The sequence below is a fragment of the Rhipicephalus microplus genome, chromosome 3 (genome assembly GCF_043290135.1).
Source record: "Rhipicephalus microplus isolate Deutch F79 chromosome 3, USDA_Rmic, whole genome shotgun sequence".
Lineage (NCBI taxonomy): Eukaryota > Metazoa > Arthropoda > Arachnida > Ixodida > Ixodidae > Rhipicephalus > Rhipicephalus microplus.
In genome coordinates, this window is record NC_134702.1 from 49331492 (window position 1) to 49355906 (window position 24415).

General features: G+C 43.6%; 2 protein-coding genes across 4 annotated transcripts in view; one reads left to right on the top strand and one right to left on the bottom strand.

The window, feature by feature from the left end:
- Positions 1-1782: 1782 nt before the first annotated feature.
- Positions 1783-19534, bottom strand: LOC119175118 (replication protein A 70 kDa DNA-binding subunit). 2 transcript variants are annotated; one of them, XM_037426361.2, is made up of 16 exons: positions 19362-19534; positions 19229-19276; positions 19030-19105; positions 18847-18955; positions 17956-18071; positions 17228-17272; positions 16321-16408; positions 13632-13803; positions 13238-13439; positions 12245-12384; positions 11399-11468; positions 11128-11271; positions 9990-10231; positions 7681-7797; positions 3952-4038; positions 1783-2400 (listed from the first exon to the last, which is right to left on the bottom strand). In XM_037426361.2, exons 1-16 carry the CDS (start codon positions 19392-19394, stop codon positions 2293-2295), a joined length of 1797 nt encoding a protein of 598 aa, XP_037282258.2. In that variant the 5' UTR covers positions 19395-19534; the 3' UTR covers positions 1783-2292. The 2 variants fall into 2 exon arrangements, with proteins under 2 accessions (XP_037282258.2, XP_075745576.1); XM_075889461.1 differs by lacking the exons at positions 18847-18955; positions 19362-19534 and having other exon boundaries at positions 19229-19281.
- A 300-nt stretch (positions 19535-19834) lies between these two features.
- Mer (ezrin/radixin/moesin family protein merlin) overlaps positions 19835-24415 on the top strand; it is a 47826-nt gene continuing 43245 nt past the window's right edge. For both annotated transcript variants that reach the window (XM_037426344.2, XM_037426352.2), the window contains exons 1-4: positions 19835-20271; positions 20494-20622; positions 23489-23611; positions 24093-24176. In XM_037426344.2, coding sequence (XP_037282241.1) covers positions 20185-20271; positions 20494-20622; positions 23489-23611; positions 24093-24176 — 423 coding nt within the window. In that variant the 5' untranslated portion in view covers positions 19835-20184. The remainder of the gene's footprint in view (positions 20272-20493; positions 20623-23488; positions 23612-24092; positions 24177-24415) is intronic.

Below are 24415 nucleotides of genomic sequence, written 5' to 3' on the forward strand. Positions count from 1 at the left end.
TGCGTGTGACAAAACGAAAGTCCTTCAGAACGTTTTATGAGAACTTCATTCCAACAGTACAAACGCATAGTGAAAGTTGTGTGCACGGAACATGCATTAGTCGCAGCGAGAGCCAGAGTGGGGCCCTAGAGTCTAGTGTAAACTATATTAGGGTGCTTAGTGAAGGCACTTTTGTTTCTTGAGGATGAGACTGCGAGAAGGCATGACTAGCAGTGCAAACTAAACGTAGGCATCAGTGCATTCATTGCTCATTTCCTTCCCTCTTCTCTTTATGTTGCCCTTTCCCATCCCCCAGCACAGGGTAGGCAACCGGACTTTTTTTTTTTGTTAACATCCCTTCCTTTATAGGATGCCTTGTGCAAGTTCATTTGCGGAGTACCCACTACACAATAATTTATTTAGCGATGTAGCGTGATACCTATATCTAATGCATACTAGTAAACCAATGTAGGGCCTATGTAGCTGCACACTTTTCTGAAGTTGGTGCTGATGATAATGATGAATTATGACAGAGCCCTTTGCAATAAGTGGGCAGCTTTAAGCAATCCATTATTAATGCAATGAACATGCCGTGATGTTTAGCCGGATAATAAGCTCTGCTACACAGCACTACACCCGTTATTGCGACTTTTTGCTCAACATGACAACCGTATCGGGTCTTTCTCCAAAAAAGTTTCAATCACATGTGGTCCTGCGCTGAAACACTTGACTGCCACGCACAACGCCTCAATTTAATTCTGATTACAGTTATTTATTTTCTCATTTCGTGAAAAATATGCGATAAATGCTGGTAAAAGCAGATGACAACTAAAATCAGCTGTTGAGAGCTCAGAACAGCTTACGCTGCAATAGTGAATTTCTCAAAGCTTGATGGCATGGGCAAGCAAGTACCCTAATAAGGGATGTGCAAGCAGCAAATATCAACGAACAAACCATCATTGGTGGCCATCGCTGTTACCGGCTGCATGAATACAGATAACCAGGGTTGTGTCTATGTCTCCCTACATATTCGGTGGTAAAACGACCGTCAGCAGTCAAGGAAACGACGACCAGCACAAATGCCGCGAATACTGGCGGTCTTTCTGCCGCCAAATAAGTAACACCACCACGCACACAGAGATGTCACACTGCTGCCGAGGCGACAGTAGAAACTTCACCGAACGAGTCATTACACAGACAAATTTAAAACGCAGTGTTTAAAAGAAAGAAGGCTGCATTATGCTGGTCATATTCAGTATACTACAAGAACACATTCTAAGCAGATTGTCTGTTTCAGTTCGCAGATACAGGAAGGATGTCTGAATAACCTGGCCTCCAACCAGCCTCTTCTTCACTTGACATGTTTGTGCACACAGTGCCACACTGTGCAACAAGTCATAAACTCTCAAAACTCACTGTGACTGTGCTGTTGCGATGGCCACTGGAACATGACTTTGTCGATAAATATCCGTAAAATGATCATCATTAATTGCTATCCTAAAGGCAGACCTCTTTTTGAGTAAACGACCTGAAACAGAGCCCTGTGTAGGCAGACAACCAGGGTGCTATCTAATAATGGCTTGGCAAGTAAATCATAGCGTGCCCTTGCATGACTGGCTCGAATCCCTCACTTTCCAACTCGAGAGCGATACAGGCCAATTGCGCAAAGACATGGAAACAGGCCGGCTTTCTAAAGCATGAAAGATATGATAGGGCTCCATGAGCCCCCAAAAAGAATCTGAGAGAAACAGACACTAAACTATGCTGTAAGTACACAGACACAAAAGAAACTTCAATGCCATCTTTGCATAATTGAAGTACAGCAATTTAATGCAGCACAGTACCGTAACACTGCTCTCGCACAGAAATGTTAGGAGTAAGCAAAGCAACAACATCTCATGCCAATAACAAACAACAAATGGTAATATGGTCAACCGGTGCGATATGGTTAATTTATAGACAGAGAAACATCATTATTATACAAGTCCGACATTGATGAGCTTGTTAATGCTATCTCAAACTACACATACTACCGGAATCTTGAGATATGACGTACATATTAATGAACACACTTGAGAATGATCTGAGCCATTTCACCTGAGTAGTAATTCACCTTCAAGATTGTGGTACATGCATGTAGTGCAATAAGCTGCAAGCAGTGCAGAGTTAGACACGCGAGTTCATCATTTAATATGCCAGCATGATTACCAAGTGTATCTCAACTGCTTAATTAGGCACTGATCTTCTAATACTGCACAATGCAGATCTTGAAAGCAACTTCCTTCAGCTGTTCTTTGATTTTCTACCAAGCAATCAAAAGTTTTTCTTCAGCTCGGCAATGTCCTTGAGCAGCTTTTTTGTATATTCAACATAGTCGACCGGGGAAACGGACATTACAGAAGTCTTCAAGCGGCTCTCGTCCTGCAACCAAGGTTTGAGAGAAGGTAAGTATTCAGAAAGCGAACTAGTTCAGTCTGCTTGCTAAATCATGTACATGTGTTTTATATGACTGTGGGCATGGTCCCTTCCATGCAAATCACACTCGACACAACACTAAGCACAGTGACACTAATAATCACACACTGTTACTGCTAAAGTCAAGAGGAATTCAACAATTTGTTTGTATAGACTGTCTCTTTATTGCGATAGGAATAATATGGACAGTAGCGAGACATTTTTCCAGATTGCAAAGGGTTCCGTGTAGAGTCTAAATCAATGACAACGTCCTGCGCTTCGTATTTTTAATATAATGTGCGAGTGAAAGTTAGCGAGGGCTGCTAAGCAGAAAGTGAATGCATCAACCATCTGTGTCTTGGGAAAGGCACACAGAGGAGTCCCGAAAGGGGGCTGTGTGGATTTGGCAGGGACTGTGAGCACGAACCACTCGGGTGTACTCACCCATGGGCGAGCACCATATATTCACACAGAGTAGTAGACGGCTCATACCTTTGTGAGTGCTGTAGTTTGTGTTGAAGCCGTAGACAGTGCTCATTGCCATAGAGCTTCCTAATATACACTAGAGGGAACTCTGGCGCTAGTGTCTGCAACGCACGGCTGCTACAACGCACGGCGCTTCAGCGAGCATGGAAATGATGGGTAGTACACACATTTGTCTAATCTTCGTACATCTGGCCTGCTTTTGGTTCCGTGAGTTCATGTAGCTTGGAGCTGTTTTGTTACGAAACAAAAATCAGCAAATGTTCAGCGGTTGTGCTTTACCACCTTATTCTTTTAGACTTACCTTTCCAAATAGAATCATGAAGTTCAAAAGGGTCGAGTCTTTTTTTCAAAACAAAACCGAAACACAGCAGTAAACGAAGTCGCTAATACGATTCGCCGCCCGCAAGTACAAAGACTAGGCAAATGTGTGTACTACCCATCATTCCCATGGTCGATGAACGATTGCGGCGACAGAGCCCCTCTAGTTGATTTTAGGAAACTCTATGCTCACTGCAACGCTCGTGTTTCCTAATGTCAATGAGTTTTAAGTGAAGCCGCATGCTTAAAAAATGAGCTGCCAGCTGTACTCCCCGTAACGCTCCAATTTCTTGCTATCAAATTTTCTGCTTCACCCTCGTCATGAAACTGCCAATTTTTCAAATATATAGTCAACATCAATGCCACAGCAACAGGCATATTGAGGCCAATGTAACAGCAAGGTCCTCTTACAGGATGCACGGCGAGAACATGAAATCAACCTACTGCTTCTCAAAGAAGCTGTTGCAGGCTTTCTCATTCATAAACGTGTTTTAAAAATCTACAGCGTCTAACATAGCTAGCGATAAATCAATGTCCATTACAATTTCAACCAAGCTACTTGAAACTGTTATATGAATACTAGTTCTGATTTGAAAGCACCAATGCTACACAGCATTAATCTGAATAGATTCAAACGAATAGCAATGCCAAAATATACTGATCTGTGAATACAAAAAAAAAAGTTCAAAGAAAATAGGTAATGCTGCTTCTTACATTGTAGACCTCCACTTTGGTGCGAAGGCGGAAGATGAAAGGCTTGAAGGGAACATCATTAAGGGTGTCCTCAAATCTGCTGTCCTCCTACGGCAGACAAGCAAACAGCTCTCACAAAAGCACAATTATAGACTGAATAATTGATTACAATATACATTATAAAGCATTGTTTAATGAAACACAACCACATTATTCACAGTTTTTTCATGGCTTCAATCGCTGTGCATTCATATTAGATCGCAATACAGTAGAACCTTTGTGATATGAAGCTGGATGATACGAATTTGCAGGTTTGTGTGAATAGTGACGTTTAGGTTCGAAGTGAATAATGACATTAGTCAAATAATTTTGAATTGAATTCGAATAGCACATATCACATACTGATAAAAAAATGGGAATATTTATCATAACCAAATCGACCTGCAGAATATTTTTTTGAGCACCGAGACAAGGCCTGTGCGAATGCTTTTTTTTTTTTCAATTTCAAATAAATAGAAACAACTTTGAACGATAGCAGAATTTGACTTTCAGCAGAATGCTAGTTATAACCTGTAAAATACGATACGTTTTAAAAATTACAGTCAAATCTTAATAATTCAAACTCGAAGGGGCCTAAAAATTTGTTTGAATTAACGAAAGCTATGTAAACGTAGGGCTCCCCATGCAGTGGCGCATGTGCATTGAGCTAACGCATGAGGGGGAAGTTTCAGAAGACTTACATTTATTCATAAATCACAGAATATCCATCATTAATTGAAGTAATCAGTGATGTGCGTCTGCACACGTTTGCCTTGCAGCGAGTCGATCAATTTCGCACACAGCTTGCAAAGCATGTCTGCTTCGGCTTTAGCATTCTCCTGGCAAGAGAAGTTGCTCGCGGCAATGTTCAGCGCCGACACTCTCTAAAGACGACGGCAACAATGACTGCATCTCTGCTACTACCCTCTGCGCCAAAGCCGTAGCGTGGCCAGCACGTGACGAAAAAGGAGGAGCGTCTTCACACAGAGGGAAGCAATCAGCTTTTTTTTTTTTCTCTCATCACGTGCGTCCTTGAAAGCAGAAGGGTTACGTGGCAGGGACGGGAAAGGGAGAAGCATGGCCCTGGTTTGTGAGAAAGAGAGAGCCACACTCTGCGACAGCTTTTTCTCTCTTTTTTTAACTCTGTCTCTTTGAGCGCGCTGTTGGAAGGAGAAGGGTCTTTACATGGCAGGGGCAGAAAAGGGAGAAGCATGGCACAGGCATGTCACAGATCGGCATTTGAGAGAGTGCAAGCAAACATTCACCATCATCAGCCTGACTATGTCCACTGCAGGACAAAGGCCTCTCCCACGTTCCGCCACTTAACCCGGTCCTGTGCTTGCTGCTGCTAATTTATACCCGCAAACCTCTTAATCTCATCTGCCCATCTAACCTTCTGTCTCCCCCTAACCCGCTTGCCTTCTCTGGGAACCCAGTCAGTTACCCTTGATGACCAGCGGTTATTCTGTCTACGCGCTACATGCCCGGCCCATGTCCATTTCCTCTTTTTGATTTCATCTATGATATCCTTAACCCCCGTTTGTTCCCTAATCCACTCTGCTCTCTTCTTGTCTCTTAAGGTTACACCTACCATTTTCCTTTCCATTGCTCGCTGCGTCGTCCTCAATTTAAGCTGAACCCTCTTTGTAAGCTTCCAGGTTTCTGCTCCGCAGCTAAGTGCTGGCAAGATACAGCTGTTATATACCTTCCTCATGAGGGGTAGTGGCCATCTACCTGTCATAATCTGAGAGTGCTTGCCAAATGTGCTCCACCCTATTCTTATTCTTCTAGTTACTTCAATGTCGTGGTTCGGCTCCGCGGTTATTACCTGCCCTAAGTAGACATAGTCTTTAACAACTTGAAGTGCACTATTACCTATCTCGAAGCGCTGCTCTTTTCCGGGGTTGTTGTAATTACTTTCGTTTTCTGCAGATTAATTTTAAGATCCACCTTTCTGCTCTCCTTGTCTAACTCCGTAATCATGAGTTGCAATTCGTACCCCGAGTTCATCGCAGCCTTTTCTTTCCTTTTCCTTTCCTTCGGGCGCAGCGTTGCGGTGTTGGAGGTGCCACCGCGGGATGGGCGGTGTGCTGAGAGCATTTTCGGAGCGCGGTATGTTCTAATTAACCGCCGCAAGTGCTTGTGTGTTCGAATTACTGGGCGTTTTCGCCCATTGGAATACACATAGCTTTGATGGGACCTTATTGTGAGTTCGAATTAATGAGATTCGACTGTATTACACTCAGGGCATATAAGTCAGCAGAACATGCTGTAGAACTTAAAAAAAAAAAAAAAATATCTATGGGAAGGTAAGTGAGGCTTCGTGGCAGTGCGAATTTTTCCTGGATTGGCATTTTCACTGCTTAGCATTTCTGTGTTGCAGTGAAACCATTTTTACAGGAGGTTACAAAGAAACTAGTACAGTAGAACCTCAATGATACGTTCCCACTTAATACGATTTTCCTGCTCCAACGCATGAAATCCCGAAAACCAAGAATTACCCCATGTGTTAATATGTTCCGCTACATACATTCCCAAAAAATACAATTATTTGGCAGCAACATTCGGCATTGCGGCAAACTGCGGTAATATGATACATTCCGCGGGCAAAAATTCTCATTCAGGTGTGCAAAAAAAAAAAAAAAAGAGCTCTGGCATGCTTGTGAAGCGCCAAGTGGCAGACTGCCGTCGCGCGGCGATTTCTTTGGTGCGTTTAATTGTTCACCTCTCTGCCACACAGAAACCCATCTTCAGCCGTCAAAGTTCACCTTTCAAAAATTTCGAAGTGCTCCAAAAAATTTGCAGGAAGGGCTTGAATTCACCCATTAGACTCGATTGGCTACTAGTTCCGCTGGTTAATTTGTGTTAATTCATATAACTACTGTCGTAATTATTGTTGGTGCGCATCTGAAGATGCCTTCTTTTACAATAAAGGGGACGCCGCAGGTAGCATGAAGATGCCTCCTTTTTCTGCAATTTTTTAGTGGACACTTTTTTTGAAACACCGTGTATGGTGACAATAAAACTATGAAAGTACACACGCGTACACAGCTCACAGGGTCATAGCGATGCTGCCAGCTGCAACCACTTGGAACAAAACCACGATAGACGTGATCATGGATAGTATCGACACAGTTTTGAAAGCATGCATGCACAGACAGAAATGAAAAAACATCGCTTGCCGCAACCACTACGCATCACACCACGGTCACTATCAGCATGATTATAGATAGCAACTTCACAGCTCCTAAGGTATGTGGATAGTGCAGCGGTAGAGTAAATGCAATAAAGTCGCAAAAAGGCACAATGCATTTTGGTGTTCTCGTTGTTTGCTCCCGACTATAGTGGAGCAGACTTTGGCAGTTAGTTTTCAGTTACCTTCAAGCAAAGCTCTGACGTGCCCATTTGCGGCAGCCAGTTGCACCGACCCTTATTTATCCATTCGCCTGTGTCCCAGAAAGACATCTGCAAGTTCTTTAGACAGCAGCAATAAACTTTTTGGGTGTTTATTGTAGTGTGAAATAGATAGCTAGATTTTTGGTGATACAAAATTTTGAGTGAAATGAATATTTCGGCTCCACCAATAGATTCGGATCACCAACATTCCACTGTATTCGAATTATAGAGGCAACATGTCGAGACAAGCCAAGCATAAAGAATTTGTTTACAGCCCAACTCGCAGCTATATGTAAATTGACATGCTCGCCATACCTTGCTGGAATTTGAGTACATTTCGCCCAAGTCCTCTGCAGATGCCCCAATAAGCATCTCAGCCTCCTTGCCAAAACAGGTTACCCATTGGCCATCGCTGAAGTCTGTCAAGTTTGCCTGTGAGGAAATAGACAACAAAGTGACGCCTTAATTTCAAGACATCAATTGCATGCTGCGCACTTGCAAGCGCAGTGATGGAAGCAACATTTTGCTTTTTGGAGCAGATTCTGGAGCAGAAAAAATGGTGCTGTGGAGCAGGCTCGAGTGTATTCGGAGCAGAAAAAATGCTATTGCTTAAGGTCCTATTGGCGTTTTCGGAGCAGTGTTGCTATTGGTGTTTTTGCAGCAGATGCATGTTCTGAAGGACTCCTCAAGTCTAAAACATTCCTTAAGCATGTAATAAATATTTATATTTGTTATTAAACATGCCGTATGCTAGTATGCAGCTAGTATACAGAGGTATAGTAGCATCATTGACGTAAATCGGGGGATGGGTCAAGGGAGCCCAGACTTTTTTGCGTTCAGGCTGGAGAGGACAGCCCTAGCAAGTGTCCCCCTTGAGGTTTAGCTTTGCACGTGATATAACAGAATTAACAGTTAATTAACAGTTAAGTAGAGTGCAATCAACTTTTTAAAAGGCTTTTTATCTTTTACTGCGTACCTGTGTTAAACGCCCCTCAGCTGTGTGAACTATGGAAATCAAAAAAGGTGGAAAAAAAAAAAAGACTGAATAGAACAATGCAATTGCTCGAGCTCGGACCCTATGCTCACTTTCTAAAATTTCATTTGCAAGCATGATTTAATTTTTATATAAATAAAAATACACCCCATATTAAAAATACGAGTTGGACACCATGGCCTGATATGTGTCACCCCTTCAGTTTTAGCATACTAGGATGATAGTGTATACAGCTTGCTTTTGGTTTTGCTTTTTTAGTTTGCCAACACAATTTTGGAGCAGGTTTAGAGTAGTTACTAGCAAATATTGCACTTTGGAGCAGCACTTCCCATCACTGCAAGCATTTCAAGGAAACCCAAACAGGCTCATGCGAGTCCAAGTTTCTGAGAAAGACCTACATCGTCAGTTGAGTGCGCGACATCATAAATAAAAAACTGCTAGGCCTGCGCAGAATGCGCAGCACAGTCACACCGAAATATGAGAGCGGCCTTTCAAAGCCCTTTTTAAAATCTATTTGGGTACCTGCTACTAGTACACTTGAAGGGTGCCCACTACAGCTGGAAACAATTTTTGTGTAGTAGGCAGACTTTCACCATGATGTCCATCACTCTTTGGAGAAGCCTGGTACTCACTACATGCTTGCAAGAAATTTTGCAGCTAATTTTCGGTGCTGTGGCTGACAACGATGAAGAATTATGCCTGAAGCTTTAGTAATGTGTTGGAGCATTCGACCACCAACTCATTACGCATTGTTAGATGCATGGTTGTTCCTCGGCTCTTCTGAAATGTTTTATTACTCGTACAAACGGGATTCCTTTCCCGACATCAAGCCTGCCTAAGGTCGGAATGTGACAGAATTTCAAGCACCAGCATGGCTTAGCGGTAGAACACTGGGCTGGCACGCAGAGGACACGGATTCGAATCCCATTGTGCCCTTTGTGTTTTTCATTTACTTAGTTTTTTTTTATTTCATGCAATAGTAGTTACAGGCACCGGCGATGGCAGACAACTCAACGAGCTGGTAGCGTGGGAACACCCAACATAAAGAAGAGCCACACAGCACGAGCGTTGTTAGAGAGTACTAGTGCTGTGAAGACCTTTCTATCCTGTAAAAAAGATAAAAATACTAATTGTGGCTTTGGGTCCCGGAAGCACAACATGATTATAAGGGCTTCGATAGTGTGCAGCTCTGAAAACTTCGACCATCAGTGGTTCTGTAACGTGCACTGAGATCTAAGTATGCGGACCTCAGGTATTTCATTTCCATTGAAATGCAGCGACTGCAGCCGAGATTAAACCTCATTGTCTTCGCGTCGGCAGTCTAGCCCCATAACCACCAGACCACCACAGCAGGTGGCATCACAAATACAATTACACACAAATGTGGTGCATAACTACCCATTTTTGCTGTCTAATGTCTGCCAACGTGCACTGATGGCATTCCCCTGTACAGATGTAACTTTTCTGCCAAATAAGAAAATACCGATTGCTGTATGACAGCCACTCACACAGCTCATATATTTAGTGCCAGCCCTCCTTTAGTTGCAGGCACCAACATTATCACTAACATTATCTGTTACTACCGTACACCAGCCATCTTATTACCCTCTTTCATAACTTTAGCCCGTACCGAAACAAGAAGCCTCCACTTGAATTCCATGGTCTCCTGGGCACACTTTTCGCAGCGGTAATATCCAGTCTGCAGGTCGATCACTTTTTTGTTGCAATTCTCGCTCGGACAGGCCTTGTAGAGGCAGTTCTCCTTGCGGATGATCGACACACATGCCTTGACGCTGTAGTAGTCTGGCTTGTCCCCTTGGCCCAGGCCTTCAGCCTTGGCCTGCGCTATCGACTTCCAGTTTGAGTTGCCTCCTGTAAAAACATTGACAATACAGAATAGTCTCAGAAAACAGTCATCGCTTAAATGGAACAACCACCTTTAAGTTTGTTGGTTTTACGGTACTGACAACAATGAGGGTGGGTTTCACTGCCATACACACCTCCTGTGTACAGAGACGGCTCTGAGCAAGGGTGAAGATCAGCAAATGCTGACAATATCTTTTTTTTAAAACTGAAGTATATTTTCGATTGTTTCACCTACTGGTATCTACACTTTTACATGATTTTAGGTGGCAGAATCAATTTTGGTGGCATCACGCTACTGTATGGCCAGTAACAATGAGGTCAGGTACCAAAGCATTCAGAATGGCTCCTTGTGAATCACTAAAGACGCCATGCAGCCGAGCTGCGATGGAAAAATTCCCAACATCATGCACGAGCGTGTGACAAAAAGCTTGTCCAGTGTTTTGACAACAAGGTACCGAAACCATGTTTTCGCACATCTTTTCAATGAAACTCCTTGTAAATGGACCTAATTTCTTAGGTCGTTCGGAGTCCCACTTTTGCACAAAAGCTGACATTCTGGAGAGGGACAAAAATTTATGCAAAAGAGTAATCCTCTAGAGCTGCCTCTACTGACAGACTCAAGGACTGAACTACAAGTTGCAAGTGGCTACGTTCGAAAGCAACAAAAGAGCCATGACAAGTCTACATGTGTCAGCTGTTCCAAGTTAATTTCAGAAACCAATGATCTTCAATTGTGCACCTAAATCCTAGTGAATGGGTATTTTCTATTGATTTGAGAACAAAGTGAAGCTAAATAATTTTAGTCTCTTGATACCACGGGCACCTTTACAATGCAGCAGTGCATTACAGCTATTTACATACCACAACTGGATGACCTACTCCACAAAATAAAGAGTACTCACCCATTGGTCCACCTCTCTGATTGGAAAGGGAGTGCGTCTGCAGAAGTGTTCCCTCCCTGCTGTACCAACCCATCAGGGCGTGGGACTCTGGAATGTCTGGGTTCACCTGAAGCATGCTTGAGCTGATGAGGGAGAGGGAAACGCCTGGAAAGCAACAAACCAATACACCAGGTTACTGCAATAATAATTTTGATTCCAACCTGGCAGCGAGTGTCCTTGGTGCTCACAAGTTGAAGGAACAAGTAAAAAGTAGAAAACGACCTAAACTTACCACTGAAGTCCGATACACGTGCTCCTTTAACAGCCACGACAGGGTTGTCAGAGCCATCAAACTTTTCTGCCTGGAATTAAATCAAGAAATCGAGAAGCCGTTGTTTAGCGTCATCGCCAAAGTGATTCAATAGCGGTTATCACCGTACTAGGAAACCTTCGCATTACACTATCGCATGAACCACAAGGTCACACTGCCTCCATCCACATTTCTCAAAGTCGGGCGCAACAGAGAATCAGCGGAAGTCTACTGCATCTACCGTAAAGTAACACAAAACTAAGCAAAATAAAGATGATTTTTTTTGGTGATGCAGTGTGTGTAAACTGGGTAAGAATGTTGCCACTCCCTGTAGAAGCAGTTAGCAGGAACAGGAACACGAGGCGGAGAAGTACACATGACAGAGGCTTGATAGAGGTGCACACAGGCTCGATGCCCCAGACAAACAATCCAGAGAATACATGTGGGCTTCTTTTGTACTTCAACACTGTTTCCAAGTATTTATAAAATTCCTCTCTCACCACATTCAAACTCGCATATTATCTCTAGATTTTACTTCATTACTGTAACAATCCATCTGGGGGTGGCCATGTTGCAACCTGGCAGAACTTTTAAATAAAGCTAACACACATATTTAGATTTCCTATAAATCTTCAGTAGGCCTTATCTAGAAGCAACACTACTGCCCAGTCAAGCAACAATAGCACATAGAAGCAAAGACACAATTAGGAAAATTGCACCACCATAATCATACACACCCCTGCTGTCCTTGGTGTGCGAAAGAAGCAGTGTGCAAGAAAATTGGATAACGCCAGTCACCACCGTGTGTGACATCATCCGCAACCGCACCTGATCTCCCCAGAGGGTAAGAGACACCTCAGTGCCACTTCGATCCACCAGGCTCACATCCCTCTTCTTGAGCTCCTGACTGGTGGTGCGGCGCGTCACTGTCTGTAAGTCGCTCGCCGACTTGCAGACTCCGATGACATCTGCGGCAGCCCAGCATGCAATCAAACAATTTTGCTTCATAAGCTCCATACACAAACGTTAAAAATTTCCTATTCCGAAAAGGTCCTAGACAAGAAAACTACAGAGCAAGCGATGATCTTATTATACAGACATTTGAACAAGGGAACAGCCAATGTGCCAATAAAGAAGTACTAATGTCTTCAGAATGTGTGCAATGATAAGCAAGGGAGGAAAAAAACAACTGTGAAACCAAGACATAATTCAAAATCTGTAGAGGCTCAAAGCAGAGGAAGCACACCACTCACAGTTCTACACTTTCAAATTGTTGTCCACCAGCAGTGTCACACATTAACATTTTTGTTTGCAATCATGTGCATGCGAAGGACTACAGATTTGTCCACACAGGTAGTTGTGCGAGTTGCTTTAGCACGATTAAGACTGAAGATCGCCTGTAAAACATGAACAAAAGGTTTTGTCTTTCCTGGTGTGCGTTGTAGTCGCCTTTAGCCTACGCCTTCTAACCACATTCCAATCTTTATTACACCATTGAGCTGACTTCAGCAAGCTTCAGTTGAAGCACCAGCCATTTTGTAGTTCATTCTGCTGGTCCATTGACTGCTATAGCACACTACCCAGAATTGTACATTATCAATTACCCCATTCTCAAGCACTTCTTTAAAATGTAAAAATGAAAAATGTAACTGTACGAAATGACAGTTGTTTAGACCATACTTCAACAAGACAATGGCTCAGGCTTTCTCCTCAGCGCAACAATGAGGAACATAATAAGTTAAAACCGAACAATGAGTTAAAAGCATGAAAATCATTACAGATAAACGATAACCATGCTGTTCCACAAACAAGCGATCTCACCGATTACACTGTCCTTGCTTATTTCCTGAAGACGTGAAATGGGCACGAAGTTGAACTGAAGTGTAGGGATGTTTGGAGTAACGTCATCGCATGGTGTAATAGTTGTCTCTGAAATGAGTGACATCTCGAAGTCGTTCTTTATAGATGAAAACGAGTAGCCTTTCTTGACATTCTTGATAACGGCTCTTGAAATGTAGTACACCTGCAAATATTTTTCCGGTATGCGATTACTTTCTTTGGAGAGTAGCATTGTAGGTGAAAACTCGACCTTCAGCAGGCTGCACGACAAGCAACTATTTCCCAAGGTTTTGGAAGAAGCATTTCGCACGCACTGCGGAATGTTTGGACAACGCATCGTAGTAGACCGTCAAACACAAGAAGGAATCAGGCTAACCTTGTTGACTTCAATAACGTCGTAGTAGCGGTCACACTCAGCATTGAAAGCTGTGGCACGTATCTCTCCACTCTCATCCAGAAGGTCCATTGAAAAGAGTTTCCCTTCCCCCTTGGAGTTGCTCCAAGTACGAATGTTGGACTTGTTTGTGACACGCGCTCTGATGGTCCACCTTAATTAAACATGTAACAGAAGAGAAAATAGAGCACTCCACAATACAAGAGGTACATGAAGTGCTGCAACAAAAGTAATGGCTTTGCTAGTGGATACTTTTAAGATACTAGTATTATACTGACAAAAGACATTCTCATCCATACTTTAAAATATATATAATTTATTGGGTAGCTGCAAACCTCCCAACAATGCCAGAATAGCTTGACCACAAAAAAAATTATTTACATTCTCTCTCAATGTAACCATAGAACTCCCAGATGAAGCGCAGTGTCTTGGTCCAAGGCATGCCTACAAAAGTTCCCAATGCATCCCAACAATGAGAGGTAGCGGCCATGTGGCATCGAAAACTGCTGCTTTAAAACTTAAGCAAAACGCAGACAAGTTGAACCCACACCACAATATTCACCAAGCTATTTAATTTAGCAACACTTATCACTCACATACAGTAAAACTTCTAGTTAGGCAACAAATAAAACACCCAGCAAACAGATTAACGTTTCACTGCAAACCAAAGCTTCAGTCTAGGAAACAGCTCACAGTAGTCAGTGTACAAACATGGCTGCTGAATTAGTTTAGGGCTGCTTCAATAATCACTATGTCATCAGGACAGCTACTGTATAAACCGGAATATAAGTCGTGGTATTTTCAATAAAATAACAAGCTTAAGTCGCCCCTCGTCTAATATAGCAGTGCCTAGCCGAAAGTGCGCCGCTGTCTGGCAACATGTGGCCTGCATGTGCTTGAGAAGCCGGACGCGGCCATATCCGCATCCAAATCCAATCGCAAACTTTTTTTTCTCTGTTTTTTTTTTGTGTGTGTTTCTGATTTGCTTCCAATGTGTTCAGAGTTTTCGCTCCACTTTAGATTGCGCTGCATTTTTAGTGGTATTTTTTTTCGTTCACTGAATATGAGTAGCGGTACGAGGAGGCAGTACTCAGCTGTGTTTAAACTAGATTTTGTTGAGTTTGCAGAGGCAAACGGGAATATGGCTACTCAGCGCCGCTTTGGTGTATCAGAAAAAAAGCGTGCGCTATCGGAGGGCACAGAAAGGGAAGCTGCAGATGCGCAATCCTCGAAAAATGTCGTTTCGTGGACGAAGTGCCGTTCATCCACAGCTGGAGAATAAGCTAGCGGACTTTGTGCGGGAACTTCGTGCGCGCTCGCTGCCAGTGACTGTGGATACCATTCGCAAGAAAGCCGTGGAACTCGCTCGAGAAGCTGGGCTCGCGAGAAAAAAGTTTCGTGCACCAAACACTTGGGTGCATCAACTTATGCGATGCAAAGGATTTTCTCTCCGGCGGCGCACATCCATCTGTCAGAAGTTGCCGGAGGAGTTTGAGGACAAGCTTATAAACTTTCAGCTCTTCGTGAACCGGCTTTGGGAGCAGAACGACTACATGATGGGGCAGATTGGCAACGCCGATGAGACCCCCGTGTGGTTTGACATGCCTCCGTCGACCACGATCATGCCGCGCGGCACTAAAGATGTGAAGCTGTTGTACGCTGGCAACGAGTACTCGCACTTCACCGTCATGCTGGCATGCACGGCAGATGGTAGAAACCTTCAGCCCCTCATCATTTTCAAACGCATGACAATGCCAAAGGAAGTGTTCCCGCCCGGTGTTGTCGTTCGCGTCAACAAAAAGGGATACATGGACGAGGCCATGATGCTCGAATGGATAAGAGTAGTGTGGAACTGTCAGCCAAGTGCACTGCTGCATCTTCGGAGCATGCTGCTGTTGGGTGCGTTTCGTGGTCACTTAACCGACGCTGTGAAACGCGCACTCGGCAACGGGAAAACGGACCTCGCCATGATACCAGGTGGTATGACGTCCACCCTCCAGCCGCTCGATGGTGTGCTGAACAAGCCGTTCAAGGACCGAGTTTTTCTGGAGTATCAAAACTGAATATCCGGTGACAACCCAAAGGCACCGACGGGCCACCTACAGAGGCCTCCGCTAGCGACTGTTTGTGGCTAGGTGCTTTCCGCCTGACGTTCCTTGCCAGATTCCATGATGGAAGAGGCTTTCAAGAAATGTTGCATCAGCAACTCGCTGGACGCCACGGAGGACGACGCACTGTGGGAGGCGGCCAGCGACAAACTCTCGTGTTCGGAAGACAGTCGTGCTTCATCGGACGAATAGGAGCAGTTGCAATGGTGGTTATGGGAAGCTCCGACGATTGGGGAACGGTGCACCCAATTTGCAAATAAATGTGGTACGGCAGTTTCGGGTTGTTTTCCTTTTTTTTTCGCTAACCAGAACTTGGGAGGTCGACCTATATTCCCACTAGACCTATAGTCGGGTTTATACGGCAAGTTTCATGTTAACCCAACTTCTCAACAGCTATTACAACGGAACTATTGAATTGAGCAACTTGCAGTAAAAAGAAGCCTTACATTCAAATTCCAGAATAAGAGACTTCACACAACTGTAAAGAGCTTCTGCATCACCATTATTGAGGCTTTTCAAAGATTATTAATATTGCCCAATTGCAAATCCAAATGGAAAGTTACCTGTTCTGATATGGAGTGAGGCTGGCAATGGGGACAACAACGACATCACTGGTAGAAGCGGGGTATGCCCGGTTTCCAAATGACGATGCTGCGAAGGGGCACAATTCATTTCAGATATGGAAAAAAAGAAAACCCTTGCGCCATTATAGATTTTGCTTTAGAACAATCGGTACACATTACAGTAACCAGTGTTTGAAATATGATACTTGGTGCGCATGGCTACCAGTAGCTTATGCACTACCGTTGAGCACATAAGACACTGAGTTGATGCAGCTAAGCACATAACTCTTGAAGTTAAATGCAAAGCTTATACACTTTTTCGCATAACTACTATGCACAGCTTGTGAAATCCGCATAACGTTGCTGCAAACCTGCAAGTGTTCAAAGTTACACCAATGTGATGTGAACAGACAACACTGAAAACGAAAATATGTGCTTTATGTAGCCATGACTTTCCTCGTTTCCATGTATGAGTACTTTACGTGATGAAAGGATGAATGTGAGAGCCTTGATGGCGCAGTGTGACTGAACGTGGTGCCCCAAGTGATCACACAGCGTGCTCTAATGACACACAAAGTGCCAGCCACCGTGCAGTCAGAATATCATGTTTCATTACTTCGAGTTTTTGGTTACTGCATGTGAAAGATGAGGTGCTAGCTTTCCTAACACTCTCCCAAGGCGCAACAACATGACAAGCACAAAATGAAACACCATGGCTCCAAGAGTGCTATCCTGCTTTGCACCTCTTTTTATGCTAGTCTTCTCATCCATTAAGAGTGGCTAGCTGATCCTATTGATAACATGGTATCGTTGCCCTGATAACTGGCCAAGGGCGAAAGCACAAAAGACATTGCTACAATATACCCGCCCAGAAATCTAAAGCATGATATGAATTCTGTATACTCACGTGCAGCATTGTTCTGCTGAAGTGGTGCCTTATTGGTTCCACCATCTGCACACAGCAAAGAACTGTCAGCACATTCTAAGTATACCACATGTTAATACACTAACTTAAGTATTCAGTACATCTTCACTGTGCCCTGCCCCTTCAAGGAAGTTGCACGTGCAGCCAGAACGCCACAAAAACTAGTCCAGAGAAGCAGCCTAGTCCTCTTCAAGGCTACAAATTAAACAATATCTTGAAGACAAGACCACATGTCGAAGTGTTGGCTCTAGCGACACCCTGTGTTTAAGAATTTTTCATTTCTTCAAGCTTACACCTTTGCTGAACTTATGATTCATTTATAAACCTAGTCCCCGAGAGCCATAAACATGAAAACACATATTATGGCAAACACACCAAACACACGTGCACTAATAATGGCATCACCCTTCTGCTTCTAATGGCAATCAAGATTGATCTGGTTTAGACAGCTTCGGCTTGTGCACTCTGCCATCTGCACTTTGCCAATTGTGAATGGAGGTACACCGCCTAAGAACTGTACCATTCTCTTTAGGTTGGACATTTTCATTTTTCTTAGTACTTCAATCTGTTGCCACAGTAAAACTTTTGTAGCTGCATTACATGATAAGTCCATTATCAGAACTTGCTGATACGTTAACAAAACCATGACCACATACAGCCATTTCCTATGGCACCTAGAAAAAAACAAGTGGAGCTTGCAGCTTGCTTACCTGTAGGCTGTGCAGCACCAGAGGATGATGATGTTGGTATTACAGGGCTCCCCAGCCTGCAGCCCACCGTAGAGCCTTTAGCTATCACGGTCAAGTCCAGCACAATCAGAACTTTCCTAAGTGGGTTCAACACAACAATGCAATCAGTCACTGCAGAGATCTCAAAGCTATCAGTATTTAAAAAACATTTTTTTTTGTGTGTGTGTGTGTGTGTGTGTGTGGCAAGCATACACATCTGCCTGCTAACTATGGCTGATATACTGTAATAATTTCACATCACAGCTGCTTTTACTAGAACATTATGAGTGGTCCAAGTGGTGCTCTACCTCCGTTATCACTGGAACAAGCCAATCCTATGTAGCAAACGATTGAAAAAAAGAACACAGTATAGCAGCGAGATAAACTCTTTCACTACACCAGCCCTCATTACATATACAATCTCCTGAAGAAAGAATACTGCAATCGTGAAAGATATGAATTTTCCGAGCTAAAATGAGCAAAATTTATGCATGCACAGTTGGGAGAACAGATTAGAGCAACTTCCTCTGAGAGTGAGAGGCCAGGCAAAAAGAACCCTTCCTCTTGCTAGTTCTATCACTGTACCGAATCGCGCTACAGAACTGTGGTTGAAACACACTACGGATCAGAGGGTCTAGAAAGTGCACGTCTTCAGAGGTGCAAGAATGATGACCGTAGCGATCTGCGCGTGAATAAAATGCAACGAGCATCAACGCCAACTTCTGTGGCAGCTTGACGCAAGCAGATGCCCGCACGAGACACAGAACGCAAACACCCGTACCTAAAATGCATTACAATATTAGAACAGCATCACATAAATTTGGGAAGGCTTGACAAACTAGTTTGTAGTTGTCGGAACATGACCAAACCTACTTGTCCGGACTGACAACGTTGCACATATACTTGTCCAACTGCACCACAGCAAATTTGTCAATCTCATTGTTGGTGATCATGCCGTTGAGCTGTGTGCCCAGCATGGCGTCTGCAAACAGCGACGAAAGTGCATTACAAATGGTACACGTAGCAGGCATCATTTGAAAACGAAATGTAGCTTACATGTGTGACACTGAACACCATCCGACAGCAGCAGCCTGTATCTATCAGCTGTGTTGCTGCTAATGGGCTTGAAGTTCTGTAAACAAAGCAAGGAAGGTTGTTCCTAAACATGCAAACTGCCAGCTCTACAGTGCTTGCCCAACAGCACAAGACAGCGCAGGCCGTAATAGCAACGCAAATGATCCGAATAAGTACTGACCAAAACTTGCAATATGGGCTTGTCAACTTGCTGATTGTTGAGAATGCGCTGTAATACCGAAACAGGCAGGGAACTTAAGTAAGTGGCATACACCTATTAGTGCAACATGAACTGAACGCCTATCACATCTCACCTCTACCGCGCCAGCAGTCAGGCGGTTCTCCATAGCGTCTTCTCAGCTTGCAATCGCACAACTAGTTCCAAATAAACGCCGGTAAGAAACGTCAAACGAAAGCCACAATTCACACACTGTCAACGTGCGTGTCCAGACAAGAACAACGCCATTTACTCTAGAAGCGCGCCAAATGCTTCCCGTTGTTTTCTCCAGTTTCGGTTCGACGGCGCTACCATCGCCGCCTGCGCATCCGTTATTGCTTGATTAAAAAAGTTCATTCTTCGCTTGTGCCACAACTACAATGCTGAAAAGTTTCTCTGCGCAGATATGTGCGCAATCGGGTATATGGTGAAATCCGAGCTGGACTGAAACGGAGCTCAGATTTTCAGCCCTTAGCGGTTTCTCGTGCTTCACGCTTTCCACGGCCGGCAACTACGTGCGCACTATCCGTCTCTTCCTCCTTCTCGTACTCCGTCCCATGATCCGTCCAGATTCCGGACAGAAGGGTTATTCGGTGTTCCCCCCATCTTCCCTGAAGAAGTTTCGGACGGCCCGCTAGGAAACTTCACTCAAGAGTTCGGGAGGGCGCAGCAGATGTTGGCGGGCGCCGTGTCGCCGATGTCATCATGTTTACGGTCGCCCGAAGATACCCGTTGAGCAATCCGTTTTGGCTCGTGTGAACGTCATTCGGCCAGCGCTATGCTAGGGACGGCGGGTGCAGCAGTACGCCGTTTCCTGACCTAGTAATTATTAAAACTGGAGCTCGTCTTCAAGATGATCGGCATTTCACCGCCAAGCTTATGATACCGGCCGAGCAGGGTCGTCTACGAGAAGACTCATCATGCCGTTCAGAAAGAATCGAAAGCCGGGAAAAGTTGTCCCAGTTCGGGTGTCTACGATGGATGCCGAACTGGAATTCGATCTTGAGGTAAGCGCCTCTTCGTTTTTGAAGTTTTCGTTTTCTTTTTATAAGCGCGTGACTCACCGTACGTCGTCCTTGAAAAGGTCAGTTTAGCTTTTTACGGCGTTATAAGCTACCACGTGCAGGCGACGCCTTGGAATCCGTTGCGCTATGCGTTGTTCACGCAATCAACAAATGCTTTATACATAACGCGTTTTTTTGTTTTCTCTCTCTCTGTCTGTGCTGCAGCCAAAAGTCACCGGTCAAGAGCTCTTCGATTTGGTTTGCCGAACCATTGGCCTGAGGGAAAGCTGGTACTTCGGTCTTCAATACGAAGACACCAAAGGATTTGTCGCGTGGTTGAAGCTCGACAAAAAGGTAAGCGCTCAGTCGTTAAAAAAAAAAGACAAATCTCGTTTACCCAGTCGCGATTCGAGGCGCGCAGACTTCGATACAGTCGGCACGGGGCCTGTTTGACAAGTTGGTGCTGTCATGCCCCGCATATTTTCCTCTAAAGTCCGGCAATTTAACGATATGTACTACCGCGTGACGTACTCTCATAACGTGACGTTACGATGCGATCACTAAACTTGCGTCTTTGGATTTAGTGGAAGGTCGAGTAGTTTTGACGTACCGCGCGGCTTTGTTTTCGGCTTGCCGAAACTGACATGTTCAGGCGCTGTCAAAAAGCCCGATGTACTGCGTTTTGCAAGTCCCTATTCGTTTTTTTTCTTGTTGCGTACATTTGCACCATATATTACACACACACACACACAAAAAAGAACGGTTGCACTGCGTCTGGAATCGCTGACATTCCCCCCCCCCTTCCAAAAATATACAAATCGCAAAATATTGCTCATCTAACGAAACTATCAACACGAGACCTCCCCCTTCCCAAAAGAAAAATACAAATCGTAAAATATTGTTGATCTAACGAAACTATCAACACGAGATTGCCATAAAGTGAATAAACATTTGCCGTCGTGAAAGTTTCACATAAAGGCATCGTGAAAAATAAAAATTAAACAAACACATAGTCTTCAGAGCATGCATAATGTGTGAGATGATAGAAAGAAAAACCTGAAATCAATGTTAGAAATAGATGGCAGTCACATAAGCAGTGATAGGGGCGTGTACTTATTGTGGATAAAGATACTGACTTTACTACTGGCCATGTTAACCGCACAAGGATGGTGCGAATTTCCTTGTTAGGTGCAGGCATTGCTAAATTCCACTTCAGTCTTTATATTTGAAGATGGTGCTGCTGCGTGGTTGTGACTCTGTTATAGGGTGATGTGTTCCTGGGCAGCACCCCTCGTGTTCTATTGTACAGAAGTGCAGTGCTATACTTAAAGGGGCCCTGCAATGCTTTTTCATCTGCACTCTGCAGAGCTGCAGGGTATGTAGGACTGAATACTGAGAGGATGCAAAAAGAATTATTGAAATTGGTGCACTCTAACTGAGGTTATTAGTAATCAAACTTCAAACACTATCAGACGATGAGAAAAAATATTTTCGTTTCGTATTTCTCTTTTACTGATTTGTCTATTCATACACCCTAAGGGCCCATGTGGGCATTACATGGGGGAGGGGGTTGTTACAATACTGCATTGTTATGTTCCAAAAAGAAATATTTTCACAGAGGATGAAAAATATAGAGGTAAATGTAAAAAACACAAGTCGGCATAAAAAAACATAGTACTGCAATGCAGCACTCAGTGAGGCATGAAACGAGGTATGCGATAACTGATGTAATACTGGCAATAGACTAACGGAAAGAAAGCTGTAAAGTGTTACAGTTATACATTCCACATCTCCTTTAATTTGCTAATTTCATGTGAAAGACCAGTTCTGGTCACTGCGCGCCTCTTACAGAGACATACTGGACGACACATTGTCATGGTCGTTGTGCAAAATGCCTGACGTTGTATTGGGATTGTTTTGAAATTTTAATATTTTAAGATAGAAATACTATCGTATCTGAACAAAGATAGTAAGTGTTTACATTATTTTAGGGCCTATTGGGACCATATGAATATTATATACAACTTGTCACATTAAGCCAATTGGGATAAACGATCAGTGTCGTTACTCTCATCTGATGAAGCGTCACTTTTTGTGAGCAAATAGCTGTTGTGTGTCACTCTAGCCCAAAACCAGTGTTTTTCTCCGTTGAAATACAATAACAACAGTTCTGCTTTTGGTGTTGCCACATGTGCAACAAGATTGATGCATTTCACAGTTCGAGAAAAAGCAATGCAAACTACATGCTTAATTTATGTCACGGGGCTTTTAAGGATAGGCGCAGCCAGGGGGTTTTCAATCTTCCTTAGCAATATCTAAAGTTTATGTGCATACCAGAAGGAGAAACTTGGGCAAGATGATGGGAATTCATCTTCAATAACTAACAGTGCTAATTAAATGTGTGTGCAAACACACACACACACAAATAAGGACGGAGAGATATACCTAAGTCACACCCTTCTTTCTCTCTCATCTTCCCCTGCAATAAAAATCCTCTACTTGTGTTTCCATTTGTAGGTTTCCGTTTATGTTTGATTTGTGTGTGGAGTCGTGTAAATGTTGTGTACCGCTCATTTTACCCCCCTCCCATTTGTGTGTATTACCGTGTGTGTGCCACAAGGTAAATACGCAGCGCTGCTTGGAGAGTACAACGGAGCAAGTGCGCGCCGCGTTATATACTAGTGCACAGCTGTGGTGGGGAGATAAACGGGACAGGTGAAACGAAGCGGGGCAGCGCTCTACCACCTCCTTCACCCCACCTTCTCGCACTCATGTGGAGAGGGGGAAGACTTGTCCTATGCACAGTGGGGGGAGTGTATGGTTGCTGAGGAACGGACTTAGCTCTGAGCAAAAGCTTCTTCACGTCTAAAAAAAACGGTACTACAATTGTGATCATAAGACGCTTTGCAAGATGTTGATCACTGTTGTCCAGTAATGTAGTACTGTACAAAAGCCATTTCATTTACTGGAAAGGTGGACACGCTAAATCTCTCCTTCGGTCAGCTGCTATTAGACTGCTGCTGCTGCTGCTACTCTTGCATTGCTGAAAAGGAGTGCTTCATCTCCACTATTTTATCCATCAAAATTTCTGCAATGATTTATCTCAAGCTCACGATAACATGGCAGTAATCATGTTGTGGGTCTGAAATTCCTCACATAATTAGTGTTAACCTTAGCTTGAGCGACCTGTTGTGAAATGGAGGCATGACGGTTGTTTCAGGTTCAAGACCAAGATGTGGCCAAGAAAAGTCCACTCTGTCTGCTCTTTTTGGCAAAGTTTTATCCCGAGGATGTTTCTGAGGAGCTTATACAGGAAGTTACACAGCATCTTTTCTTTCTTCAGGTGCGTTCATTGCCTTTGCGTTCATTGCACATTGGCCAACTTTGCAGTGGGCCTGTCACAAGAGAGTAAAGATAGCTACATATAGTACCAAAATTAGCCTTCTTTATGAACTATAACGAAGTCCTTTGAAGATGATTTTCTGAACTTTAACATCAAAGAAATTATGAAAAACATGCAAATAATTATCAGATTTGTTGTGGCTGTGCTAAATAGTAATAATAGTAAGAAAAGATGCAAATTTTTTGATGTCACACTGAAATACTGTGCTTGGATTTAGGGCGATTTTCAACTAATTGATATTGGGGCTTCATTTTCTCTTCTTGTGGTGGAGCTTATAGAAGTTGAGTTTTCAAGGTTGCTTCATCAGCCTGAAGTCATCGGAAACTTTTTAGTGCAGCAGAAATGTGTCTTACTGCATCTAGCTACAGTGTATTCGTTGCCATGCGTTTTAATATGTGGGCTCATTTTCTGTCCCTATCAGGTGAAACAGGCCATCCTGAGCATGCATGTGTACTGCCCACCTGAAGCCTCAGTTCTTCTGGCATCATATGCAGTTCAGGCAAAGGTGAGCACTGTGGGGGGATTTAAAAGGGGCATTGTCTATCTGTTGTGAACATGTATTAATACTGTGCACGCAACTGTCCCATGTCTAGTCAAAGCAGTTATGTCTTGGTGAGTAAGACACGTAGTAACATGCTAACATTATTGGGTGCTCTCTGTGTTCGTTTCCTTTTGTGAGTATTGTTTCTACTTACTGAACAGCAACTGAACGATGTTTTTCTGCCTGGAAACCGAAAGTGTTGT

Excerpts from the sequence above, each read along its gene's own strand:
- LOC119175118 (XM_037426361.2), bottom strand. The coding sequence starts at position 19,394 with ATGGAGAACCGCCTGACTGCTGGCGCGGTAGAG. Across the intron at positions 12,385-13,237 it reads AAGCAAGGACAGTGTAATCG|ATGTCATCGGAGTCTGCAAG; the intron begins GTGAGATCGCTT and ends GGGCTGCCGCAG. Across the intron at positions 11,469-12,244 it reads TTACCCTCTGGGGAGATCAG|GCAGAAAAGTTTGATGGCTC; the intron begins GTGCGGTTGCGG and ends ATTTAATTCCAG.